Source organism: Balaenoptera ricei, chromosome 7 (genome assembly GCF_028023285.1).
Source record: "Balaenoptera ricei isolate mBalRic1 chromosome 7, mBalRic1.hap2, whole genome shotgun sequence".
Taxonomy (NCBI): domain Eukaryota; kingdom Metazoa; phylum Chordata; class Mammalia; order Artiodactyla; family Balaenopteridae; genus Balaenoptera; species Balaenoptera ricei.
The window spans coordinates 103,721,105-103,748,413 of NC_082645.1; the positions used below are offsets into that span (position 1 = coordinate 103,721,105).

Consider the following 27,309-nt stretch of genomic DNA (forward strand, 5'->3'; position numbering starts at 1 on the left):
TGAGTGTGTGTGTGGTTTTGAGAACTAATGGGTGGGCCTTATTTCGGGAGCAGGTACATGCCAGGCACTGAGTTCAGTTTTGACAGTCTGCTCCACGCAGGGGTCCTGGGAGGTGGTGGCATCTTGTTACAGGTGAGGAAACTGAGGCCTAGAGGAGGTTGATGATTTGCCCAAGATCTCGTCAGTAAGTAGAGGAGACCTGATGAGTCCAGGCTAGTGTGACTTCAAACCTGCGCTGTCAGCAAACCACTGGGCACACTGCCTGCCCCTTCACTGCAGAGCGTGGGCCTCTGTGCCAGCCCCGCTTAGAGAGGGATCACTGCCCACCTTATCCTGGGCTGGGGATCTCTGAATAACCGTACACTTGTCTAGGATGGGGAGGCCCAGATGCACCATATTTGAAGTTTTTCTTTCCTCCAGAGTGTGGTGAGATGTTAGGAGAAGTATTAATTCGTGGGTGGTTTTCACCCCTCCCAGCTGACTGGAGAGAACAAGGTGCCGGATCTTGCAGTTTTAAGTGAAAGGGCTAAGCTGTAAGAAGAGATTTGAAAGGGACCTTAACTAGATAAGAGGTCTGGAGCGGGAGAGGGAAGGGTTTTTAGAGAAGAGCATTAGAGGCAGTGTCGGTGCAACTCCCCTGACATTGGGGGGCTCTCAGGGTGGAGGGCCCTGTGCCTTGCTCCCTGTTTGGAATTAGGAAGGACAGTGACCTGTCAGATGCTCCCCAGGCCACTGGGGCAGATGGAGATATGGCAGTTGGGAAGGACCTGGCAGAATAAGGCTGGTGAATAAAAACAAAAATAAATAAATGGGACCTAATTAAACTTAAAAGCTTTTGCACAGCAAAGGGAACCATAAACAAAATGAAAAGACAACTCTCAGAATGGGAGAAAATACTTGCAAACGAAGCAACCAACAAGGGATTAATCTCCAAAATATACAAACAGCTCATGCAGCTCAATATCAAAAAACAAACAACCCAATCAAAAAATGGGCAGAAAATCTAAATAGACATTTCTCCAAAGAAGACATACAATGTTGGCCAAAAAGCACTTGAAAAGATGCTCAGCATCACTAGTTGTTAGAGAAATGCAAATCTAAACGACAATGAGGTATCACCTCACACTGGTCAGAATGGCCATCATCAAAAAAATCTACAAACAACAAATGCCAGGGAGGGTGTGGAGAAAAGGGAACCCTCCTACACTGTTGGTGGGAATGTAAATTGGTACAGCCACTATGGAGAACAGTATGGAGGTTCCTTAAAAAACTAAAAATAGAGCTAACATATGATCCAGTAATCCCTCTCCTGGGCATATATCCAGGGAAGACCGTGATTCGAAAAGATACAGACACCCCAATGTTCATTGCAGCACTATTTACAATAGCCAGGACGTGGAAGCAACCTAAATGTCCATCAACAGATAAATGGATAAAGAAGTGTGGTACATATATACAGTGGAATATTACTCAGCCATTAAAAAGAATGAAATAATGCCATTTGCAGCAACATGGATGGACCTAGAGATTGTCATACTGAGTGAAGTAAGAGGAAGACAAATATACCACTTTTATGTGGAATCTAAAAAAATGGTACAGATGAACTTATTTACAAAACAAATAGAGTTACAGGTGTAGAAAACAAACTTATGGTTACTGGGGGGAAAGGGGCGGGGTGGGGATTAATTGGGCGATTGGGATTGACATACACACTACAATATGTAAAATAGATAACTAATAAGGACCTACTGTATAACACAGGGAACTCTACTCAATACTCTGTAATGGCCTATATGGGAAAAGGATCTAAAAAAGAGTGGATATATGTATATGTATCACTGATTCACTTTGCTGTACACCTGAAGCTAACACAACATTGTAAATCAGCTATACTGCAATAAAAAGAAAAAAAAAAAAGCGAGCAAGATCAAAAAAAAAAAAAAAAAGAATAGGGCTGGTGACATTTGCTCAGATTTCTCTTGACTGGAGAAGGGAGGCGGCCCAGAAGATCCTGCGGGCCTGCAGTGGGGCCTGGAGGTCAGCTGAGAGGGTGCTGCGGGGGTCACTGCAGGAGAACGGGATAGGCCTGGCCCCCATGTGGGGAAGTGACCAAGTTAGACTTGAACTGATTGAGTTTAAATCACTGATTGGGCTGAGTTTACCAGAATGTTACCATGCTGACTTTTCTGTTGGTTAGAAATGGGGACTCATCACGAAGATAAAGTTGAGTTATAGAGGAAAAAGTTCTAGTTTTGCACACCTGAATTTGGGGGACCACTATGTTTCTGGAATTCCTATCTGTTACCTTTGGAAAGGTCAACGCTGAGGGTTTGGAAGGTGTGGCCCTAGAGGGCAAGGGAAGTGGTTCTTTCACAGCGGTCTAGGGGGTGACTCCCTAACCCTGACTAGAGGCCTTCAACTTAGGGTTCCCCGGGGAGGGAATGTGTTCTGATAACTTAGGCCTCACTGGAAAGCTTTGTTTTGGGAAAGTTCAAGGCGGGGGTGGCTCCTGGGACTGGGGGGCGGGGAGAAGACTTAAATCCTCCCGGGGTCCTGTTCCACCCTTGACCCAGCCAGCCCTCTGCAAACCCTGGGCCCCGGCAGGATGGAACCGTGTGGGAAAGAATCAGTGCCACTGGAGGACAGTTACTCAGCCTCAGGCCCTCCTCATGAAGGACTGAAAGTCCCATATCGAGGTCCCTGGATTCCGGGGAGGGAAAAGAACGGCTGGGCCCCGGCGGGGAGAAGGCGTCAGGGTGGTTAGGGCCACTCTGAGCAGCTGTGCCTTTCCTGACCTCCATGTGGGTCAGCCAGCATTGTTCCTCTCCTGAAGCATGTGCATTACATACTCATTCATAAATCCACTGACTGGATGCATTTATTCATTCCTTCACTCGACAGAGATTAATAGGACACAGGTTCTATCGCAGAGCCCATTAGAGCATATGTCAGGGCCAAAGGTGTTCCCCAGTGGCTCATAAACTACTCCCTTGAAACAACTACATTCTCTGGGCCAGGACTGCAGGGAGGATGTGGTGGGGCCAGTATTTGAGGCTCCGTTGAAGATTTATAGAGGAACACCCCTAAATAATGATGAAGGTAACAATCTAACAGCTGTGGCTTAGTGAGCCCTTACTATGTTCCATGCATTGTTCAAAGCATCTGATCTTCTCAAGTGTTTCTCCTATTCCTCTGGTTGTAAGATACAGAGACAATAAGCTCAAGAAAAGAACCCTGAGTGTACAGACATGACCCAGACCTGGAAGGCTGGTGCTGAGGCCCCAGAGATGGGTTTTTCCTGTCTCTTGGAGCCAGATGGTTTCTCTCTCCCATCCCCAGCAGGGCCCAGGTCTGGTCTGGCCAGAGAATGGGGAGGAAATGGTGTGAATCTTGGAACTGGCCAGTTGGGAAAAGCTGGCCGGGGTGGAGGTTCCCTCAGCGACAAGCCTCCTTCTGCAGGGGTGGAGGGGCCCAGAAAGGATGGTGCAGAGTTTCAGGAAATAAGTTCACCTACTTCTGTTTTGCGTGGAGCTGGCCTGAATTTTTAATTGAAGCAAATTAAAACTTCCCAAAAATATTAGTCCACTTTCTTGGCAGTGTGCAAACCCCCCTTCCCCATCAGTGATTTTGCACCATCTGCAAACAAGAGCCCGTGCTGGTCCTGACGAAAGCCTTCTCCAGCCTCTGGCCCAGAGCTACCTTTCATAGAAGCCGGGCCCGTGGACAAGCACATTCCCAGAAGCCCCATCAGGTCATGGTCCGGATGGGGCAGAATAATTTCCAGTCATTTTAGGGTGATCTGGAAAGACGTGTGAGGCTGGGGGACTTGAAAGAGGAGCTTCTTCCATTTCCTTGTGCTTAAAATCTCTGGGCACATCTTTGTTTTCTGTAACAATTCAACGAAGTCCTCTGCGCCCTTTGTCCTGCGGATGCTCTTTGTTTGGTGAGCCAGAGGACAGAGGTGCTGGTGTTGCCTGCCGAGGCCATGACCACTCCTGGGAGCGTCTGACCTTTAGCTCTGCACCCCACCTGGAGGAGATGCCGGGTCACACCTCCTCCTCAGACCCTGCTACATTCTGAGAAACTGGGGCTGCTTTGCCACTGACACTTGTGCACAGACGTCAGTCTGCAGGACTTGCCTTACACACCCTGGACTGACACTGGAGATCGATTTGTCCGCTCAGTCTGGCCTTTCCCCTCCAATGAGTGCTTATCAATTGCCTGTCTGGCCTTGGGCTTGCTGGCAGTGGAGGCCCAAGGCGGTGGAGGGAAAGGATTTGCTCCCTGAAATTGTACATAACAACATATGTAGAAATAAGGTGGGAGGGGATAAAATATACATTTACGTTTGCTTCTATTTGTGTAAATAAATTCTGGAGGGAATAAACAGATATTTGTGGTAGAGGATGAAGATAAGAACAAGGCAGAAGGGGGAGAGGGGTGGTATTGACTTTTATGTTTTATTTATTTGTTACTTTTTAGCTGAAAAGTATTTAAAGAAACTCTTAATGTGTTATGATTCAAAAATTATATTAAAAATTTATATGAAGCCCTGGGGGGTTTGGTCAGTGGCCAAACTGAGTGGTGTAAGCTTTGATTTCTAAGACTTTGGAAGAGGGGAGCAGGTCAGCTTGAAGACCCATCCCTCTTTCTCAATGGGAGAGTGTCCATCTTTGCTGATGAATCATTTCATGAGGAGTGAGGGGTGACGTCCTTCTCCTCCATTGCCAAGATGCTGCGGTAGCTTCTAAGAAGACCCCTCCCAGATTGCTTAGCTGCAGCTGAAATTTCACGCGCTGTTCTGTGTGGCTGCTTTGCCCATCTCTGGGTGCGTGCAGCATTTTGCATCCACCTAATCAAGAGTCAGTGTGTGTGATGGTCATATAGGAAAGGGCACAGGGGATTTAGACCCAAAAGATCCTGGATTATGGTTTAGTTTTGCATCTCACTGTTTAACCACAAGCAAGCAACTTGCCCTGGCTGCTCTGTGGCTCCTTCGTCTACAGTGAGGAGAGGAGACTAATCGACATCTTATCCAGGTCACCAAATTGTTGAGTGCAGTGATGTACATGGAAACACTATGTGAATCATAAACTAGTAAATAAATGCTGTTTTTAAAAGCCCTGCCTGTTTGTTATTACAACCTGCCATGTTGCCTAGAAATGCCCTTTGTAAGCAGAGAGGGAAAGCTTGCATCTTCCTGCCTGTGTGTTTATGAGTGGCTATTTCTCCAGGGTGCTTCAGAGGGAACCTCAGACACTGCTGCGGACGTGAGCAGACCATGGCATGCTTTCTTCTTGGCCCATCCTCAGTCACTTGATCATCTTGGACTCAGTGACTTCTACGCCCTCCACAAAAACATTCTTCAGTTTATTAGTTACTATAACTACTTGTGCACTCGCCTTCAATGCCACAGACATTACTGAGCTCCTAAAGTGTGCCAGGCTCTCTGTGAGAGGAGGGGGTGGGATATGAGGATGAACCAGACATGCTCTGGCTCTCAAGGAGCTTACCGCCCATGGAGGGAGCTTACCGCCCTTGGAGCTGGGTCATGAGGACAGGAAAGATTACGGAAGGAGAATATCATCATAACGGCCACTTTGGAGGATCTACTTTGTACTAATCATTTCATTGACATCACTGCACTTGGTCCAACCCTGAGGGAAAAGTGTGATCTCTAGTGTACAGGGGAGGAAGCTGAGACTCAGGTTAAGAAAGGTGATTCTCACCAAGGGGATGCTGGATCTCCAACTCCGGCCCTTCTTCTCTTTCCCTGAAACCTTATTGCCTCTTAGACCTTCCAGGGTGCCTACCCTCTAGTCCTTTTAAATCCGCCCCCTTGTGGTACCAGGTTCCAGAGATACCGCATCCTACCACCATCCAGATCCTCAGCGCCCAGATACCTGTGCAGATGCCACTCTTTCCTGCCACGGGGCCTTTCCTGAGCTCTTCCTTCTGCCCGGGATGCTTCTCCTGCTTCCCCAACTCACCCCTCTTTGCATGGCTGATTCTTTCGTACCCTTCAGGTCTTAGTTTAATTGTCTCCTCCTTACAGAGCACGTTCTTAACTCTGCTACCTGAATGTTCCCTGTAAATGTGCTTCCCCCCATGGCGCTTGCCACATTTCATAATTATAATTTATGTATTTGCTTGTTTGTTGTCTGTAAGCTGCCCCAGGGCAGGGACCAGGTCAGATTTTCTTCACTGATGTATACTCAACAGCTGGTGTAGAGTGTAGAGTGACTGTGTGGGTCTCAGTTTACACACTTGGGAGTGCAAGAAACATTACAACATTTTCAAAACAACCTTTTATTTCAAGCCCCCATTCCATGGGGTTGGCAGGACTTACTCACCTCCCCCCATCTCGGGGAACGGGGGGTAACCTCCTTCTGCTTTGCTGATCGGGGAGGGCAAAGGGTAGCTCCTCCACCCCCTCCCTCCCCTCCTCAGTTTCTGGCCAAGACACTGAGGGTCTTGCTAACCTTTTCTTTTTCTTCCTCTGCAAGCCTCCCTAGGTTTTCTGAGACTTTGGCTCTGTATGAACAAAAGGCAAAAAGGCTTGCTGGCTTTCTGTCCCACCCATTCACCCAAAATGACAAAATCCAAAGCAGGCTAACTGCTTGGGTGGGGTTGGGGGAGAAGAAAGGACCTAGACTCATATGTCAAAATGTCACCCTAGCACAGATGAATCTGTTCCTCTGGAGCTGAAAGGTGGGCTCCGCAGGGCGAGAGAAACTTCAAGGGCAAGTGGTGTTGTCCTGGGATTGGGTTTGTTTCAAAGCTGAGTCCAGGCTTACTGATGGACACATGGATTATGACAGGATAAACCACTGCAGAGTAACAACAATAGTAAATAAGAAGAATGACATTTATTGAGCACATATTCTGTGCCAAGCATTGAACTGGCATTTATATACAGCATCTCTAACTCCAGAGTCTGGGCTTTTTATCAAAGCCACGTTACTTCTCTAGTAAAAATAAAATAAGGTCTTACTCACCACGAGGCCAGTCAACAGCATACGGCACTGGGTGCTCTGTTCTGGGAAACAAGGAGGAGATACTGTTGGCAAGAGGGAATTCCAGGCCAGTCTCAGTGACAACCTGGGGCTACCTGAACCCACACCCTATCATCTTCCAGAAACTCTTCAGCCTGCCAAGTTAGGATTATAATTGCAAAGATTGGTTCATTGGCCAAGGACTGTCCGAATCTACCCTGGTGGAGTTAGATCTCAGATCTTTCTGTCTTCTTTGAATTGGCGTGGTTGGTATCTTCAGTTTGGCTGGAAGACTTACTGCGCTTTGAGATATAAGCCAACTTCTACTTATTTCATGTGTGTACATTTCATCATTTTTCAAATTGCAAGTTACCTGAGGCCTTTTGTGTCTCTTTGATTTGTAGTAATATTGAAACTAGCGTAACGTTTATCGAGCACTTACTATGTGCCAGGCACTGGTCTGAGTGTTTCACACAGATGAACTCATGTCATCCTCTCAACAACTCTGTTCTTATTGCCATTTTGCAGATGGGGAATCTGAGGCCCATAGAGAGTAAATAACTTGCTCCAGGTCATGCAAGTATCAGTGGCAGAGCTGGGCTATGAACTTGTGCTGCTTGATCACTCCCCTATATGGCTTCTAGTAGCAAAGATGAAGTTTCCTTAAAAAACTCATCCGGGAAGCAAGTGGTATATTTCAGTTTGTGCTCATGGCACGGAAAGTTTAACACTTGTGGGAAGGCACCAAAGCGTGGTGGGGGTGGGCACGGGGCGCTGTGGGTGTGCGGATAAACATGAGACATGAAGCCAGAAGCCCTTTGGTTCAATTCTCCGTTATGCTGCCTATGAGCCTTGGACCTTGGCTACGTCACTTAAACTTCCTGAGCCTCATTCTTCTCACTTGTCAAATGGGATTAAGATGCTCTACCTTAGAGGGTTGCTGTGAGCTCATGAGAATATGAATATTAAAGTGGCTTGTGCTGAAATTTAAGGTAATAAGATGATCATGGTTGTTATCTTTAGGATTGAAGGATGGAGTTGGTGAGGAATGATGTCGTAATAAGAGAGGCAGGGGTTACCCGGGCCTGCTAATAGGACATTATTCTCTCCCTTGCTCTCCCCCAGCTCCCTGACATTGGTACCATTAATGCCTGGTGCCTGTACAGCTCGTGCCCTGGACTCAGACCCCGTTTCTCTGATTCTATCAGTCAGGCCGCCAAGCTGCAAACAGCAGCTACTCTAAGCTGGAAAGGAATTTATTAAAGGGAATAGTGAATATTAGGTGGTAGTTTGGGGAGGAAGAGAGAGCTGGGAATAATGAACAGCCACTTCACCAGAGCTTCTATCTTCTATCATTGGGCAACAAAACCTCCACCACACACACACACACACACACACGCACACATGCATACAGACAGAATGGCCATCCTTTGTGCATGCAAGGAGCACTCTTTTGTCATAGGAATGAAGACCTCATCGGGAACTTTCCACAGGGGACTGACAATTACAGATGCACAGTGAAAAAGCCTCCCGGATGCCAGCAGATCTGAGTGGGAATAACGAAAGCACACACTGCTGTCTAATAGGATGAGTTGGTATGAAACAACTGGGGCCGTCAGCATCTCTTTCTCCACCCTGGAAGGAGAGATGAGCATGGGTGTCTGGAGATCCTTGGAGGGGAGATTTCGCTCCATCTCACTCCCCAGGGGTTAGGGGATAGAGGAAGGGGCTTGCAAGGCTAGAGACCAAAGCTGCTGACTGGGCATGGGGGGGGGGAGTCCCCATCTGGGAAGAGGGTGGGAGTCTGAGGGCCCCAGGAAGGTGAGGCTCGTGCTCAGGCTGTTCCCCGGGGAGGGTGGGGCCTCAGCGGGATGAGTCGTGTGGTAAGGCATCAGTGTCCAGGACCCAGGCTGGCAAGACCCTCCCCAGGCTGTTTTGGTATTAAAGCAGGTACTGTCCGACTTTACAGGCTAGAAGACAGGGACGGGGGCCATGAGCAGGACAAAGGTGTCAAAAGTAGACTGAAGGTCAGAGAGCCCTGGGAAAGGTTCCCAATCGGGGGACTCCAAGTCTCCTGTGTGTCTCTGAGCAAGGGCAGGCCCTGCCAAAACACTCAAGGTAGAGACTTGGAACTGAGTTACCTAGCTCAGAGCGATAAGGGATTGGGCCATGTATTAGTGTGCTAGGGCTGCTGTAACAAAGTTCCACGAACAGAGCAGCTTAAACAACGGAAATCTGTTGTCGCACAGCTCTGGAGGCTGGAAGTCTGAGATCAAGATGCCAGCAGGGCCCTGTTCCCTCTGAAGGCCCAAGGGAAGGATCTGTTCCAAGCCTCTCTCCCAGCTTCTGGTAGTTCCTGGGCTTGTGGCAGCACGACTCCAATCTTCACATGGCGTTCTCCCCAAGTATGTCTGTGTCCATATTTCCCCTTTTTAGAAGGACACCATTCATATGGGAAAGGAGCCCACCCCACCCCAGTATGACCTCATTTCCAAATAAGGTCACCTTCGGAGGTACTGGGGGTCAGGATTTCAACCTATGAATTGGTGGGGTGTGTGTGTGTGTGTGTGTGTGTGTGTGTGGTGGTGGTGGAAGGGGACACGCAATTCAACCCATAACAGATGGGTCTCATATCCTGAGTTTTGGGGCACAGTTCACACACTCTACTTACACACAGCTGGCTCTCACGTGGGCATTTTGGTTCACGCTCTGCACACCCTGTGAGATGGGGAGGCCGAACACATCTCTTTCCCTGAAAGAGGCTTGGAGTGGTAAACGGCTGTGGCTGGGACATACACCGATGATGCCCTGTCAGCACCTGCTTCCCAGCTGTGACCATGGCAGGGTAACAAGCCTCCCTGAATCTCTGCTGTGGTGAAGCCAAGATGAGTATGGAGAGGGCCCAGCACCGGGCTGCTGGTGCAAAGCCAAGGGCTCAGCGGATACTAGCTGCCTTCCCCTCTTCCCCCGACGGCTCTGAATGTAGAGAATCTTCCCTCAGGTTGAGCTGAGACCCAGGTGAGGACAGGGCTGGGAGAGGGTAAATTACGTGCCCAAGGTCACAGGGTTAAACCTCTTCCCCACACAGAGACCATCATGTCAGCACCCTGTCATCCCCTGCCCCCCCCCCGCCCCCCTCCCCCACCCGGGGAAGGGGTTGGTTTCTCTCTCCTGGGCCTGGCCCCTCTCCTGACCATCAGCTCCACCCTGGGTTCTCCCCCAACATCCTCCTAAATTCTCCTCAGGATTCAGGGACGTGGCTCCACCAGCTATTAATGAGGGGTTGTTAGGGACATGGCATTGCGCTAGGTGCTCAGTTTCAGCGAGACCCCCAGAGGGTCAAATTGGGATCCAGTCGTTCCTTCCAAAGACCTTTGCCCTTGGAAAAGGAGATGTGACCTCAGGGGGTGGAGGAGGGAGAGAGATGGTGTAGAAACTGAGCCGCAGAATCTTAGAGCTGGATGGAACTTCGGAACACCCCGATTCCAGGCCCCTCTGGCTACACTGGGGAAACCGAGGCCCAGGGAGGTAACTGCCAAGGTCAAATGTTGAGCGGTGCCTGGTGGCAGAAGCCAGGCATCTGAGGCTATACCGGGACCGAAGGGACAGGTGGTGGGTGCTCACGTAGGCCTGCGAGCTCAGTTCCCAAGGTTGGAGGGGCTGGCGTCTGCGGAGGGGTCGCCTCCACGGCTCTTGCGGGGAGGGGAGGCTAAAAGCAAGGTGGTGCGTGCATCTGGGGATTGTGGGAGTGGAGGGCGGCGCACCCGCCCTCGGCAACGCGTGGGGCGCCGGAGAAGGGGTTGGGGGGCCGGTGGGGTCCTGCGGGGGTCCGCGCGTGGGGGCCGGGCCGGCCGGGGCGGGGTGAGTCACCGCCCGCCCGCTCCCATTGTGCGGCCCGGCGGCGGCGGCGGCTGCGGAGCTGCGGAGCCGAGCGGGAGGAGGTGGAGCCGCGGGCTGCGGGCTCCGGCGCCTGCGTCCGCCCAGCCCGCCAGGCTCGCTGCCTCCGCGGGCGCCCCCAGGCCGTCCGGCCCTGCGCAGCGACAGGCCCCGGAGCGAGCGCGGGAAGGAGATGGGGCGCGGCGGTCGGCCCGAGCCCCGCACGCTCCGGAGCGCCGAGGTACCGCAGGGCGGGGCGGGGAGCGGCGGGCCGGGCCCCGGGGCATCCCGGGCGCGGCGGGGCCTCGATGGTCGCTCGGGCGGGCGGGGGATCCAGCTCCGGGGAGGGGGAGGGAGAGGGGGAGGGGGGGCGGCCGCGCGAAGCTCCTGATCCCGCCCTCCTCCCCCAGGGCTCCCCATTAGGTCCGCGCAGCGCCCCCTTCTTCTCACCCGGGTCACGGGTCCCTCAGTGAGTCAGAGACCCCCCAAGCCGCCTCTCCGGACATGGCCAATGGAGTGATTCCGCCGCCCGGGGGCGCCTCCCCCCTACCCCAGGTGACTGACGCTCGCGGGGGTGGGAGAAGAGGAGGGGGAGGGACCTCAAGGAGGAGAGGGGGGTCTTCTGTTCGACCCTGGGACCCCCAGATCCAGGGATAGAGCTGGGCGGGAGATATGGAGAAAGAGGGGGTCTTTTGGTATTTCTCGGATCTGTTGCCCCCTCTCCTCCCAAGCCCTGGAAGCCTGGGAGGTTGACCCCAGCCTGGGCCACAGGGAGTAGAAGACGAGTCTGCTGGTCTCCCCCATCTCCACCTAGGGCTCGGAGTTGGGGTGGGTGTGTGGCGTTCATGGGTCAGGGTTCCTTAGAAGAGGCTGTTGGGTTTGCAGGTCCGGGTGCCCTTGGAGGAGCCCCCTCTGAGTCCAGACATGGAGGAGGAGGAGGATGACTTGGGCAAGACCTTGGCTGTGAGCAGGTTTGGGGACCTCATCAGCAAGCCCCCGGCCTGGGACCCCGAGAAGCCCAGCCGCAGCTACAGCGAGCGGGACTTTGAGTGTGGGTAGCCTGGGGACCCCTAGCGTGGCCGCCCTCACCGCCATCACCTTCATTGCCACCATCACCGTGCTCACCACTGGCTTGGTCACCCGGTGTCATCTTATGCTGGATGCTGTGCTGGGCCGCCATGCCATGTTAAGTCATCCTGCCTCACTTACCCGTCACCTGTCTGCCTGCCGGGGGGGCTGAGCCCCAGACACAGGGGAGCTGTAGGGAGACGGGCCTGAGGCCTCCCTTGGTGACCTTTATCTTCCTCAAGGCTCTGTCATACCTCTGGCCCTGCTCTCATCTCTCTGCCACCTCTCCTCCCCTCCTTAGCTCTGCTGACTCTACCTTTCCCTTCCTTGCTGTGTCCTGTCCTCTCATCCCCTCATCCTCCCTGTCACAACCTCCCCTCTCCATCACTCCATCCCCCCGACTCTACCAGGCCTCCCCAATGACAGGCTATGGATACAGGTGTTGGGGGGAGCCTGACTCTGGAGGAAGGACTAGGGTGCCCTTGTTTGAGGCCTTGAGCTAGAATAAGGTGTGCGTCCCTAGGGTGGTGAGGGGCCCCCTTTTGCTGTGGGGGCCCCAACCAGCTCTCCTGCACCCCCAGTTCACCGGCACACATCCCATCACACCCACCACCCGCTCTCGGTGCGCCTGCCTCCACCCCACAAGCTGCGGCGACTGCCCCCCACCTCTGCCCGGCAAACCAGGAGGAAGAGGAAGAAAGAGAGAACCTCTGCTCCCCCCTCTGAGGGGACCCCTCCCATCCAGGAGGAGGGCGGAGCCGGAGTGGATGAGGAGGAGGAAGAGGAGGAGGAAGAGGAAGGGGAGTCTGAGGCAGAACCTGTAGAACCTCCACCCACACGGTCCCCACCGAAAGCAAAGGTAAGGTCTGTCCCCAGGGAGGGCTGGCTGCTCAGGGAGAGGAGGGGAGGCCTGGCGGGGTGGGGGGGAGGCGGGGCTGAGTGGGGGGATTGGGGCTGAGTCAGGGCAGGGACCCAGGGCACACGGGGTTTATCCACAGTTCTCCATTGGAAGTGACGAGGATGACAGTCCCGGCCTCTCGGGGAGGGCCGCCTTCACCAAGCCCCTGCCCCCGGTGGGCCCGCGCTCCGACAAGAGCCCCCAGCACTCGGTCAGGTACTGGTCTCCAGCCCAGCCCAGAGCAGGTCCCAGGCTCCCTCCTGACCCCAGTGAAGAAGCTAGGAGGAAAGGAGACGGGGCGGAGGAGCCGGGGAGGGCGTGCCCCTTTTCTGCATGATTGACAAGGAGGAGAGAACCAGAGGGCCTGCAGGGAGAGTCCTTCAGGAGAGAGAGGGTGTCTGGGTGAAGAGGAGGATGGGGACAAAGAGGAACTGGGGACCAGTGCGATGGGGGCAGGAAGGTGGAGGTAAGCTTTTTGCTCTGCCCAGGAGGAGCCTATGTTTAGTCCCCAGGGGGCCTCTCCAGGCCCTGTCCCAAGCTGGGGGAGGGCAGAGGAACCCCCTAACCTGGCCCATCTCCACTGAGGTTCCCTGCCAATTTCAAGGCTGCCATGTTGCCTCCTCAGCTCCCCTAGTCCCCGGGCCCGGGTCTCCCGAGTCGCCGGAGAGAAGAGCCGGCCACGGAGCCCGTCAGCCAGCTATGACTTGCGGGAACGGCTACGCCCAGGCAGTGCCCTGGGCAGCCCGGGTGGCCCGGAGCAGCAGGTGCCCACTGATGAGGCGGAGGCCCAGATGCTGGGCTCCGCGGACCTGGACGACATGAAGAGTGAGTGACACCCACTTCCAGGGGTGCCCAGCCTATGAGGGACCTTGGAGAGGCTCTGTGTTCTCCCCCACCCAGGGCTGAGCTCCTCTGCGGTATCCCTGTCTGCTGGAATGTGGCCGGTGATGGGGAGCTCACTACCTCACCAAGCCATGCCTCGGGTGCCAGAGCTGAGATTTCCCCTCACGATGCCTTTGCCCTTCCGTGCTGGTTGTGTCCTCTGAGTCACCCCCGGAATAAGGCAGCCCTTCTTCCACATGACGTTTGGAGACATCATTGTACCCCCCTCCCCCGAGGCTCCTCTTCTCCGGGCAAACTCTTTTTACCCGCTTTGAACCAGCGCCCTGAGTCCCAGCCACTCCGCCAGGCCCTGCCTCTCCCTGTGTCAGGAGCCTCCTACTCCCATCACACCACCCTTGGCCGGGCCTGGCTGTGATCTCGGCACATTCCTTCCGTCTTATCAGTGCCCTGGTTTCTGTGCCACCTGTCCTCACCCATGGGGCTCTGTGCCCAGCCAGGGGCATCACCGACCCCGCCCTCCTCCCCCTTGGAACCACAGTGTGTGTGCGGGGGTGGGGGGTGGGGGTGGGGGGGAGGGGGGAGGGCTCTGAGCGCAGTACGTCATGGAAAGTTGCCAGGGCCTGAGGACAGGGACAGGAACAATCCGATGGCAGCGGCAGCAGCAGCGGCGGCGGTGGCGGTGGTGGGATGGGGGGGGTCAGGGGGAGGGCGTGTTTACAGACCTAGGGTGCGGGCTGGAAGCAGCAGGGAGCAGGCCTGGGGACCTGGGGAGTCGGGGTCAGGAGGCCCGGCCACTTTCAAGCTCTGGTTGGACCAGGACCACTGCTGTCCAGGCTCCTACCTCTCAGGAGAGCCGGGGCTCTAGGAGGGAGCAGGGGCTGAGACCTTGGCCATCTGGGGAATGATGAGCCCGCTGGAGGAGGCCACAGAGCCCAATGGGGCACTGAGCCCTGGGCCCGGGGGCGCTGAGGGTCAGAGCCCTCAGAGGGCTCCAGCCCCCAGCCCTCGAGACTCGCTGGCCTCAGAGGACTTAGAGATGTTTGTGCTGGACCTTGAGGACTATGACCTGTGGGAATCCATCAGGGGCCAGCTGAGCCCCATGGTGGGGGGACCGGCTTGTGAGTAACGGGGCTGCTGACCTTCCCCCAGCTGCGGGCCTGGAAGGGGCAGATGCGGAGGAAGGGAGAGACGCTCTGCCTGAGTCCGTCTGGATGTGTGCCCACGGGGGAGTACACATGGGTGCCGAGGGGCACAGGGAAGGTGCTGAGGGCGCGGGGCCTGGAGACTTAATGTGGGTCCTGGCACTGCCGAGTAAGAGGCCGTGGCCATGACCGGGGCTATGGACTGAGTTGGGGGTCTGCCTTTTTACTGTGGCTTAGCCAGTGTCCCCGTGTGACTTTGGACTAGTCCTTTCCCCTCTCTGGGCCTCAGTCTCCTTATGTATGAAATGGCCCAGCTGGACGATATGGTTTTGTCAGCATGGTCCCTGGGTGACTGTGGCGCTCCCCCGAGTAGAATGTCTGGGCAGAGCTGGAGGGGCTGGCAATGACCCTGAGGCCCTGAGCTGGAACCCTGGGACCGCCAAGCCCATCTTCTCCGCAGGTCACCGGCTGGAGGACAACCCTGGCGTGCGCCGGCACCTGGTAAAGAAGCCGTCTCGGACGCAGGGCGGGAGGGGCAGCCCCAGTGGCCTGGCCCCCATCCTGCGCAGGAAGAAGAAGAAGCAGCAGCTGGACCGGAGGCCTCATGAGGTACCGGACCCCGAGGAAGTGAGCCTTTGGATTCTTCTCGCCTCTCCTCCCCCCTTCTCCCTCCCTCCCTGCCTGGCCCATTGCCATGTCCCCAGGACAGCCGGTCCCACCTGGCAGTCCCCAGGCCTTCACCCTTGGCGCCCACCCCAGGTGTTTGTGGAGCTGAATGAGCTGATGCTGGACCGCAGCCAGGAGCCCCACTGGCGGGAGACGGCCCGCTGGATCAAGTTTGAGGAGGACGTGGAGGAAGAGACGGAGCGCTGGGGGAAGCCGCATGTGGCCTCGCTCTCCTTCCACAGCCTGCTGGAGCTCAGGAGGACCATTGCCCACGGTAGGGGCCCTGCAGGCCTGGGCCTAGAGCTGCAGGCCCTCTTCACAAACCACAGAGCTCGACCTGTGCCGGGCTGCCCAGCTCCAGGGACTGCTCCCTGGAGCCCTGGGACCAGGCGAGGTCTGGCTGCCACTTTGGGGACATGGGGTCCAGCTGCCTGCACAGCCATAAGCTCTGAGGGGTGGGGCTGTGCCCAGGTACCTGGCACTGTACCTGGGGCACAGTAGGTATCTGTCCACATGCAGTAAATCAACAGATGACCCCCTCTCTGGGCAAGGAGGGGCTGTGCCCTCACCCCTTGCTCTCTTTTTGCATCCCTCTCTGGCTGGGCTGTGGCCACATGGAGCTGTGTATGCACCTGGGCACATCAGGTGCTTGGCTCACCCAGCATGTCTGCCTGCCCTTGGGGAGCAAGCCACTGGGGGGTGGTTTTTTTCTACCTCACGGGACCGTGCTCCCTCCCCTGACTGTGCCCGCAGGAGCTGCCCTCCTGGACCTGGAGCAGACCACTCTGCCAGGCATCGCACACCTCGTGGTGGAGACCATGATTGTGTCTGACCAGATCCGGCCGGAGGACAGGGCCAGTGTCCTTCGCACCCTGCTGCTGAAACACAGGTGCCAGGGTGGGGCGCCTGGGAGGGCGCCTTCAGGTTCAGCTGCCTTCCAGGAGCACAGACTCTACTGAGTGGCTCTCGAGCCTCTGCTTGAATACCCCCAAATGATGGGGAGCTCATTCCTTCTTTATCTTTGGACAGTACCAACCGTTAGAAAGTTCCTTCTTACATTGAGGCAAAAAGGATGGAGGCCCTGACCCTCCGTTCCTCATTTCCTCATGACCTCAGTCCACCAAGGGGCTGTCTTTCTAACCTGCCTTGCCCCCTCTGCCCTCTCCCCAGCCATCCCAATGATGACAAGGACAGTGGCTTCTTTCCCCGAAATGCGTCCAGTTCCAGCGTGAACTCGGTCCTAGGGAATCATCACCCAACCCCCAGCCATGGCCCCGATGGTGCAGTGCCTACCGTGGCTGATGACCTGGGGGAGCCAGCCCCACTCTGGCCTCATGACCCTGAGGCCAAGGAGGTCAGTCGCCTTGCTCTGACCTGGGCTGGGGGATGGGGAGGGCTTCCAGTTTCAGTAGAGGCCACGGATGGCTTCACTGAGTGGGTCAGGAAGGTTGGATGCCGGGCACCATACTAGGGATGTGGGGGACCTACATTCAGGAGGGACCCCTGCCCTGGAGAAACAGAAATTTTAAATGGGATGACGGGGCAGACCCAGGGGAGCCATTTAAACAAGGTAAGGCTGAGATGTAGGAGGGGGCTTGGAGGAGGGGTCCAGATCCTGCTGTGGGGCACTTCACCAATAGTCTCCACCCTGGCTGGGGAGGGAAAAAGCAGGGCCCAGATCCAGAGGTTGGTGGGCAGAGTCCAGGCCTGGAACAAGGGATGGGAGGGCCTGCCATGGCCTCCGGTCTGGGTCCCAGCCCTATTCCAGTTCTGCGTCCTCAGAAGCCCCTCCACATGCCTGGGGGAGATGGTCACCGGGGGAAAAGCCTGAAGCTGCTGGAGAAGATCCCTGAAGATGCTGAGGCTACCGTTGTGCTCGTGGGTGAGGAGCGCTGGGCCCTGGGCACAGGGGCTGCAGGGCGTGGGTGCCTCCACCATGGTCTGCTTGTCTTGACCTCTGGCCTGCAGGCTGCCTCGTCCATCCCCAGCCAGGCCCCCACCCTGCCCCTGGTCTTCCTCTCAACCCATCTTCCCTAGCCCTCTGCCTGCTTCCCTTCCAGTTTTCTACTATCTTGGATTGCTTCTAGTCCGTATAACTCCGTTGTGAGAATTAGAAAAAAGCACCCCTTCCTCAATACCCTTGATTTCCATCTGCTGGTAAATTGTAATAAATGTACAGACATATAAACAAATAGGGCTTCTTTAGATTGGGGTTTCTTTCTGCAGTGCACAACCTGCTCAACTGTACATGATGGCCCCAGATAATCCCCCAGGGCCTGCCTTGACCGCTCCCCTTTGCCCAGCACCCTGTGCCTTACTGTCCCCCCAGGCTGCGTGCCTTTCTTGGAGCAGCCAGCGGCAGCCTTTGTGCGCCTGAACGAAGCTGTACTCTTGGAGTCTGTGCTTGAGGTCCCCGTGCCGGTTCGCTTTCTCTTCGTGATGCTGGGACCCGGCCACACCAGCACTGACTATCACGAGCTTGGGCGCTCCATTGCCACCCTCATGTCTGACAAGGTGGGTCCGGCAGCCCCCAGGCTGGGCGTTCTAGGCCTGTTCCCCTGAGCCCTGCTTGTTCTCTGTCCCTCTCGCTGCCCCCAGTGGTATCCATGGGTGCAGGGGTGCTAGCGGCCCTTCGGGGTGGAGGCAGCGCTCTGGAGTGGTGGAGGGAGGGGTGAGCTGAGAGGGAAAAGGGAGCCTTGGGCTGGAGCTGTGGGAGGGGACAGGGAGGTGGATGCACGAACGAAGAAGCCCAGACGCTGAAGCTTTGGATGTGACATGAGACTCGAAAGGGAAGCTGGGCTTGGACAGGAGGGTCCTCTAGCCAGGGGTGATGTTCGAAATACTTCCCAACCAACAGGATGTGGGCGCTCTCCAGTGAGGATGGAGATTGGATTGGTAACGCTATGCCAGGCGTCATCCCTTCAGTTGTTGCATTGTGGAAAAGCCTGGAGGCTCCCGGGGGAAGAGCGCGGGCACTCCTGGGGGTCTGGGAGGTGTTCAGGGCCGTGGCTGCCTGCCGGCCAGCAGGGACATGAGTCAGAGTTTTGACAAGTGGACTGGACCTGTGTATGTGGCTGAACGTCCACCTTGCCTCTGGCTCTCTGATGGCCCAGCACCTCCTCCCCGAAGCCCCCCCTCCCAGGGCCTCCCTGGGCTGTGGGCTCAGCCCCTGGCTTTCCTGCCTCCAGCTATTCCACGATGCTGCCTATCAGGCGGACGACCGGCAGGACCTTCTGAGCGCCATCAGCGAGTTTCTGGATGGCAGCATCGTGATCCCCCCGTCCGAGGTGGAGGGCCGAGACCTGCTGCGCTCCGTGGCTGCCTTCCAGCGCGAGCTGCTCAGGAAGCGGCGGGAGCGCGAGCAGACCAAAGTTGAGATGACCACCCAGGGCGGCTACGTGGCCCCTGGGAAAGGTCAGACCCTTTGGGGCCTGGAGCCCCCTGAACACATGCCCCGCCCCCCCCACGGCTCCCAAGGCTCTGACCCCAGCCCCATCCCGACTGTTGAGCCCTGCACGTCAGCTTCCAATCCCTGACCCAGGTCTCTGCACTGCGTCCCAGGCTGGGAAGGAGTGGGCCCAGGGCCTGCTCCAAGCACGAGGTTCCAGCAGCCCCTTGTTCCCCCAGAGCTGGCGATGGAGTTAGGGGGCTCCGAGGCGCCCCCTGACGACGACCCCCTGCTGCGCACTGGCTCGGTGTTCGGGGGGCTTGTCCGGGACGTGAAGCGCCGGTACCCGCACTACCCCAGCGACCTGCGGGACGCCCTGCACTCCCAGTGCGTGGCTGCCGTGCTCTTCATCTACTTCGCTGCCCTCAGTCCCGCCATCACCTTCGGGGGGCTGCTAGGTGAGGGGGCGGGAGGAGAGGTGAGGGGGCTCGCTGTCACCTGCAGGGTTGCTGGGTCAGGGTGTCCCAGTGGTCACTTCTGGGATGACAATAACGTGAGAGGGGGTGGGTGCAAGGGGTGGGGGATCCGATGATTACCCTGGGGGGCTGGTGGTGAGCGGCAGGAGGGCTGAGAGTGGTGAGGGTCCCTATCTACCACTCTGGGGGGCTGCTCCATTTTTCTTGGGTCCCCAGGTTAGGGGAAACTAGACAAGAAAGAGGGGCCAGGTAGAAGGAGCCAGGCCAGGGCCGTCCCACTGACCCTTGCCCGCCCCAGGGGAGAAGACAGAAGGACTGATGGGTGTGTCTGAGCTGATCGTGTCCACGGCTGTGCTTGGTGTCCTCTTCTCGCTGCTGGGGGCCCAGCCGCTGCTCGTGGTCGGCTTCTCAGGGCCACTGCTCGTGTTCGAAGAAGCCTTCTTCAAGGTGACAGCCACCCCGCCCCTCCCCAGGGGTCACCTGCTCCACCCCTGGCCCAGGTGATGGGCCCCTGCGGTCTTTCCCCCTCCTCTCCCTCGGGGTTCACCTCCTGCCCATCCCGTGGGGCCCTGAGGGCCAGGTCAGATGGCTGTGGGTAACCACCTCTCTCTCCCGACCTCTAGTTCTGCCGAGCCCAGGGCCTGGAGTACCTCACAGGCCGGGTGTGGGTTGGCCTCTGGCTGGTGGTCTTTGTCCTTGCCCTGGTGGCCGCGGAAGGCAGCTTCCTGGTCCGCTACATCTCACCTTTCACCCAGGAGATCTTCGCCTTCCTCATCTCGCTCATTTTCATCTATGAGACCTTCCACAAGCTCTACAAGGTGGAGGCCCTGAGAGGTCTTGGGGGGGGTGGGTGTAGATGGGGGCTGGGCAGCACCCTGGGAAGGAGAGCCTGGGGTGAGGGTGCGGAGCACTGCAGGTGGAGGGACGAGGGGGAAGGCTCTGTAGGGTGTGGGCATGGGGGTTGAGGACGCCCTAGGGCTAGGTCTGAGCTGAAGGGCAGGGAGTCAAACCCAGAGGTTTGAAGTCCAGGATTCACCTGAACAGGTATGGGACGGAAAGGGGACGTTGTCAGGGCTACGGGTCTGGGGGCCTTGGGTCACTGTATGTAGAGGAAGGGCGTCTGTGTGTGAGATGGAGCTGGATGTCCTGTGTTATGTTGCCCGGTCGGGTGTGGGAGGGGCCCGCCCTCTCCCTCACAGGTGTACTGATGCTATGAAATCAGGCACCTGCCCAGGTGAGCGCTAGGGCAACCTTGTAACCCACACAGGTGTTCACGGAGCACCCGCTGCTGCCGTTCTACCCCCCTGAGGGAGCCCTGGCAGCTGAGCCGGACCTGAATGGGACTGCCCTGCCCCCCACCGAGGGGCCGCCGGGCCCCAGGAACCAACCCAACACGGCTCTGCTGTCCCTCATCCTCATGCTCGGGACCTTCCTCATTGCCTTCTTCCTGCGCAAGTTCAGAAACAGCCGCTTCCTGGGTGGCAAGGTGCGTGGCCGGCGGGAGTGGGGCCTGTGGACCCCCTGTGGGTGTCCCTCAGTTCCTGCTGTCACTGCCAGGCTCCGCTCCAGAGAGGGGCTGCCCCCTTCTCCCGGTCATGGAAGACCTCAACCAAGTCTGTGCAGCCTCTGCCCCTGTCTGAAGCCTCAGAGAAGTGTAATCAGGAGAGGAATGCCCTCCTGGGCTGGGCTGGCACCTGTGGGGTTTAAAGGGACAGGTCAGGGGACTTCTGGCTCCTGCTCAGGCCCAAGAAGGGTCCGGGTAAAAAACCCCCATGTTAGTCTCCTGACCCTCCCCTCCATCCACCTTTTGTTCCCTTCCCCTCATTGGCCCCTCTCAAGGCTCGCCGTATCATCGGGGACTTCGGCATCCCCATCTCCATTCTGGTGATGGTCCTGGTGGATTACTCCATTACAGACACCTACACACAGGTGAGTGAGTCCCGACCCCCTCTGGCAGCTGCTTCTCACCCCAGGGCCTTGAGAGGCAGGCCATAACATGTCCCCATTGCCCCAGCAGCCAGTCAGGGCTGGAACCCAGCTTTCCTAGTGGAATGGCTACGTGCTGGGGCTGCACAGGGGTGGGTAGGCTGGGGGTTTCAGAAGCAGCTGTGTGGTCCAGCTGAGGAGGCCGGCCAGGGGGTCTGGGGCTGTGTGTGACCCTTAGTCAGGACTCCTGGAGGAGCAGGTGTGGGACTGGGGGCAGAATGACAGGTGCCCCCGCAGCAGGTCTCCTGGCAGCTCCGGGGCTCAGGGAGAAGGTATATCATTTCCTCATTCGCTGCCAGACCCCTTGGAGGAACAGTGACTTTGGAGGATACAAAACTAGTTTTCCCCAAACCTGTTCACACCCACATTCCCCGGAGCCCTGGTACTGGGGACACAGAGCTGGGTGGGAGCAGCTGCTACGTGGAGTTGCTAGCGACCCTGAACCCGGTCTTCCTTCTGGTCATGCAGAAGCTGACGGTGCCCACGGGGCTCTCAGTGACCTCCCCCGATAAGCGCACTTGGTTCATCCCGCCCCTGGGTAGCGCCCGTCCTTTCCCGCCCTGGATGATGGTGGCAGCCGCAGTGCCCGCCCTTCTGGTCCTCATCCTGATCTTCATGGAGACACAGATCACTGCGTGAGAGGGCTGGGGAGAGGAGTGGGGAGCCGTGGGATTGGCGGCCGGAGGGTGTCCGTGGGCCTGGGGCATGGTTTCCCCGTGGTGCTTTGGCATGGCATCTGTCTGTTACCACCACCACTTGCAGGGTGGCACTTGACAGTCCTCAGAAAACCCTGGCAGCATGTCCTCTCCGCCAGTGATGCTCACATGTATCTCATTTTGGTTAAACCACAATGACGTGGTGAGAGCTGGCATCTGGCTTTTGTGGTGTTTTAAATATCCACAGCATGGGAATTTGGCTCAAATTTGCTTAAATATGAGAACTTCAATTTGAGAACTTGAAAGAGGAAGCTGGCAGGTCCTGGGAGAGTTCTGCTCTGCATGTCCTTCCCCCTCTACACCGTCCCTGCTGTGTGTGCCTGGCCCCGTCGCTGGCCAACCCCCCCGCAACCCTCACCACTTCCCATCCTCTCCCCGCAGGCTCATTGTCAGCCAGAAGGCGCGGAGGCTGCTCAAAGGCTCCGGCTTCCACCTGGACCTGCTTCTCATCGGCTCCCTGGGTGGGCTCTGTGGCTTGTTCGGCTTGCCCTGGCTCACGGCCGCCACCGTCCGCTCGGTCACCCACGTGAATGCGCTGACCGTTATGCGCACTGCCATTGCTCCCGGCGACAAGCCCCAGATCCAGGAGGTGCGGGAGCAGCGGGTCACTGGAGTGCTCATCGCCAGCCTCGTGGGTGAGAGCGCCCACCTTGCACGGCCCTGGTCCCCACCCCACAGACTTGCGTTCTTGGACCTTCAATCCTTTCTCCATCCCAGGCTTGACCCAGATCCCTTCTGAGTTTCCAAACGCATCATGACGAGCCCCTGCTCTGACCCCCAGACCTGCTTCTTGACACTGCATGTGCCTTTTTGCTTGAGCCCTTTCTTGGTTCTCTATCCTGTTGCATCTTCTCTTGGTCACAGTGATGAGGCCCGGCTCATCCCCTCCCCACCAGGCCCATCCGTCCTCACGGGGGCTGCCTGAGGGGTCATGTGGGTGTGTGTCACCTCCTCCAGGCCTGTCCATCGTCATGGGGGCTGTGCTGCGCCGGATCCCACTGGCTGTGCTCTTTGGGATTTTCCTGTACATGGGGGTCACATCGCTGTCTGGCATCCAGCTGTCCCAGCGTCTGTTGCTCATACTCATGCCAGCAAAACACCATCCCGAACAGCCCTATGTGACCAAGGTAGGGCCAGGAGGCACAGAGGTGGGGCGACGGGGCGATGGGGATTGGAGGGGGTGCCGAGGGATCCCTGGGCTGGAGATGGACTCTGAAGGCTAAGTTGGGACTTGGGGACCCGAGTTCCTAAAGATGTGGTGAGACCTGACGCCTGTTCCCCAGGTGAAGACCTGGCGGATGCACCTGTTTACGTGCATCCAGCTGGGCTGCATCGCACTGCTCTGGGTGGTCAAGTCCACGGCGGCCTCGCTCGCCTTTCCCTTCCTGCTGCTGCTCACGGTACCTCTGAGGCGTTGCGTCCTGCCCCGGCTCTTCCAGGACAGGGAGCTACAGGCGGTAAGGGAAGGCGCTTGGGGCAGTCTTAGGGGCTCGGGCCCTGGGTGCCAGTCTCTGCTGTTGTGTGACCACAGACAAATTACCTAACGTTCTGAAATCTCATTTTCATCCGTGTGACGTGGCTACTAATAGGTTCTCCCTTATAGGATCGTGGTGAGGATTAAACACAAATCCAGGTAAAGCAATGAGAATGGTTGTTTGGTGTGAAGGAAGCACAGGGCTGCTGTAGGCAACTGTGCAGGTTGTGTCCTGAACAAAAGCACACAGCTGAGGGATGAGCGGGCGTGGGGTGGCACTGAAATCCATTCTGAGCCCTGTTTTTGTCAGCTAGAGGAAGGGACATCTTTTTGAAAATCCTCTGCCCACGCATGGTGTACAAAGGTACCACAGGACCTCAGAGCCCCAGGAAAGTACTTCTTTGTGGTAGCTGCTATCATCATTATTATTATTAGGAGGTATCGCTGGGGGGTGACCTGAAGGTTTTGGTCAGAGGGAAGTGCTTCAACCTGGGGCCACAGTCGCTGTAGACAGTGAGGCTTGGAAAGGTCTAGGGGCAGTGAGGGCTGCCGGCCCAAGGAGGAGCTGGGGAACGGGAGGCGGTAAGTCCGCTTCCCTGCCTCTCCCAACCTTCTGCCCCCTTTTGCAGCTGGACTCCGAAGATGCTGAACCAAACTTTGATGAGGATGGCCAGGATGAGTACAACGAGCTGCACATGCCCGTGTGACCCTCCACCATGGTCCCCCTTGGAGACCCCGACACCTTAGTGATTGACACCAGGCCCCAGTCAGAGCCCAGCCCCAGGGCCAGCGGGCTCCTCATGACCCAGAGACGTGCCTGGAACCACTACTGATGCCACGGCTAGAGTGGCCCCCTGACTCTGCCCTGGGTGCTGACCTCGTCTCACCCAGGCCCTTTCACAGACCAGACTGGCACAGGCTTTGAGCTCATTATAACCACACTCCCTGTCTTGTGTCTGCCTCACTTTCTTGGTTCCATCTCTGGTTTCTCGGGTCATACTTATCCATCTGGAATTGGAAGAATTCTGTTTTCAGGGTCGTCAAAATCAGGGAGAGTTTTGAGGCAAGGACAGAATTCTTGGGGGAAAGGGAGAGAATCAAGACCACAGAAGGTCAGAGCTGGATCTTATCAGCACCCCCTCGACCCCCCCGCTTGAAGTACAGTTGAGGAGCTGGAGGCTCAAGGTCTGGCTCAAGGTCACATGCTGTTAATCCAGCCCCTGCTGAGAAGGGGGAGGTTGGGGGACGCGAGAGGGACGAGGTTGCTCTGCTTTAGTCACTAGGGAAATCAGAGCGTCCCAATGGCTGTGGGCCTACAGAGGGGAATGGAAAATGTTTATTTTCTTTTCCTGATCCTTGGCAGTCCAAAGAGCAGGGACAGGAGATGTCCAGTCCCCTAGACGCCAGAGTGGTGCTGGCTTTGGGGTCCCTGGACCATTTTAGAGTCTCCAGGCTTAAAAGAGAGGCAGTTCTGGGATTCCTGAGGCCACTCCTTGCGTGCAACAGTCTTTGTTACGCCAGAAATAACCTGGGAGGCCTTGAAGAGGGTGCAAACTGGGAGCCCATTTCGTCACAGTTGCTAGGCAACCAGCTGCGTGGTTGAGCGGCTGTCCCTGTGTTGCCCTCTGGTGGCCGCTCTCTCACTGCAGGCTCTGTCTGGACTGGGCCCGGGTAACACTGCCACCTGGTGGACCCGCTATGATCAAAGATGCCATTCAAGCACATTTAGTTCCTCATTGGTAGGCAAGGGGGTGGGGCAGAGAGGTTCCATGGGCAGAGGTTCCATGGACAAAGCCCTGGGCAGCTCTGAGCGTCCAGAGCCAGGATGCCTCAACCCTACATTACCCATTTACTCTGGAGGTGGCCCAACTTCTTCCTTACCTTTCCCCAGTTTCCTCCCAGGTGTTCAGGCCTACAGCTAGAGCCCTGAAGTTGGTCAAGAAAGAAGGGACAGATTGCTGTGAGGCTATTTGTTTTGCTCATAAGGAAGAGAGGTGGCCCTCCAGCTGTCCTGGATTGCCGTTCAGATTTAAGTATTTCAATCCAGTCGGCTGCTTCGGTCTCTAGCGCCACGATAGCCTCCAACTGCATCTGGCCTCTGACTGATTCTCCTGGCCTACATGAAGGCAAGATTCCTTTTCCCTTAGATTGGCCAAGGCCAGGTGGAATTTCAGAGGAACTTCGCCAAGGAGCAAAGTGAAGGTGAAACACAAAAAACTAGAACACAGACGTGTGCAGAGCAGATTCCAAACGCAGAGATGGCAGGGGCCACACATGTAGATAGGCTCGGCTGAGAAGCTTTGCACGCAGGACTCTGTTCCTTTCCTGAGCCCTAAATCAGGTTGCCTGGTCCCCCCATCGGGGCCTTGGTGTGGGCGGACTTCCCTGTTGGGTCTGTGGGATGCTGAGACCCCACGGGAAAGAACCTGCTTCTTCCAGAGCCCCTGAAAGTAGTGATCTGAGCCCTGAAGACTCAGCTCTTCATTGGACACAGGTTGTGTCAGTCATCTCTGCTTGGCGAATAGCTGAGAAGTATGAGTGTTGCTCAGCTGGAAAATGAGAAACGAGGGCGGGGGCTTTTGAAACTGAATGAGTCTTGGTCCTGGCTAGTGGGTCAGGGCGGCCTCCAGTATGACTGGGCCCCGAGGCCTCAGTTAGAACAATAGGTGAACAAATTTCAGTGAAAGATAGAGCCAGACATAACCTCGGGCTATCAACATGCCCCTTCCGCTTCCCCCAATGGGAAAGGACATGAATAAGCCCTAAGAGCTTGGAGTCTTAAAGACCACGGCCTTTAAACCACCCTCCCCCAGCCCCACTCCCCAAGGGAAGGCAACTGCAGTTTAGTGAAGTACAAGGCTGTAGTTGACCAACACAGGCGCTGGGCTGGGCCTGGTTAGGGGGGATTATTTCTCACCCAGGGTGGGGGCCTGTGGAGGCTCTGAGGGCACTTAGGGGGCTGAGCAACCCAAACTTTTGCCAGGGATGGGTCCCTTGAAGGATGGCAGAGGACAGAATGACAGTGGGGGCCAGGGGAAGACAGGGGTGATGGGACAGTGGCAAACCCACCGGAAGACAAGTTGGCCTGGCCTTTCAGAGATCATTTCAGAGATCATCACATTTGGGGATATTCAGAGTTTGTCCTGAAGCCTTGGTGTTTTCTCTGACTTTCTCTTCACTGACCCTTCAACCTTATCTTCCTGGGGGGCTGCAGCTTGACTGAGGCTGCCTTCTTCCAGGTGTGGAGGGGAGCCAAAGGAGAGGAGCCACATCCGGCCCTGGTGGCACAGCTCTGGGGGACTCAAGGAGGGTAGAAGCCATGGTACTTTTGAGTGACAGGCGCTGCTACCGTCTGCTTTACAGTGGAAGCAGCTTGGCGAGTGGGCACATCCCAGGTGGCACAGGACCCTTCCAATAAGGAGGATAGTGGACCCGTTGCCATCTTAGCCTTCTCCTTGTGGCTCTCTGTGCGGGGTTAGGGCCGCATCCTGGGCAGCTGCCCCAAGCTTTCAGTATCCTTGGTCTAGTTCAAGCCCACTTCAGGCCCAGAGAAGTGCTAATTCATTCTTCGGCTTTGAGCAAAGAGAGCAGCTGGCATTTCCTTGTTCTGTGCTGAAGATTCAGCTCACTCGTGGTCTGATGACCTCGTGAAAACTTCTGGCTGTCGAAGCTCACAGACCATCTGCTTGGATTGCCCCTGCCCTCTCCCTTAGGGCACAGAACCTGGCAATAATATGTCCCGTTTGGCAGCCGGTGTGACATCTCATCTTGTATCAGGTGA

The 27,309-nt window shown here is 56.5% G+C and overlaps 1 protein-coding gene across 8 annotated transcripts; it reads left to right on the top strand.

Moving 5' to 3' along the window:
* Positions 1 to 10,951: 10,951 nt before the first annotated feature.
* Positions 10,952 to 24,476, top strand: SLC4A3 (solute carrier family 4 member 3). Of its 8 annotated transcripts, XM_059928792.1 has the most exons (24): positions 10,952 to 11,112; positions 11,282 to 11,426; positions 11,757 to 11,922; positions 12,521 to 12,798; positions 12,938 to 13,053; positions 13,463 to 13,662; positions 15,283 to 15,449; positions 15,582 to 15,762; positions 16,242 to 16,377; positions 16,659 to 16,842; positions 17,271 to 17,370; positions 17,818 to 18,002; positions 18,677 to 18,902; positions 19,116 to 19,334; positions 19,651 to 19,799; positions 19,976 to 20,170; positions 20,620 to 20,838; positions 21,192 to 21,281; positions 21,807 to 21,973; positions 22,436 to 22,689; positions 23,012 to 23,181; positions 23,338 to 23,511; positions 23,658 to 23,687; positions 24,158 to 24,223. In XM_059928792.1, the coding sequence occupies exons 2-23, from the start codon at positions 11,376 to 11,378 to the stop codon at positions 23,673 to 23,675; spliced, it is 3,645 nt and encodes a 1,214-aa protein (XP_059784775.1). In that variant the 5' UTR covers positions 10,952 to 11,112; positions 11,282 to 11,375; the 3' UTR covers positions 23,676 to 23,687; positions 24,158 to 24,223. The 8 variants fall into 8 exon arrangements, with proteins under 8 accessions (XP_059784775.1, XP_059784773.1, XP_059784776.1 ...); XM_059928790.1 differs by lacking the exon at positions 23,658 to 23,687 and having other exon boundaries at positions 24,158 to 24,476; XM_059928793.1 differs by lacking the exon at positions 23,658 to 23,687 and having other exon boundaries at positions 20,108 to 20,170; positions 24,158 to 24,476.
* The last annotated feature ends 2,833 nt before the right edge of the window (positions 24,477 to 27,309 follow it).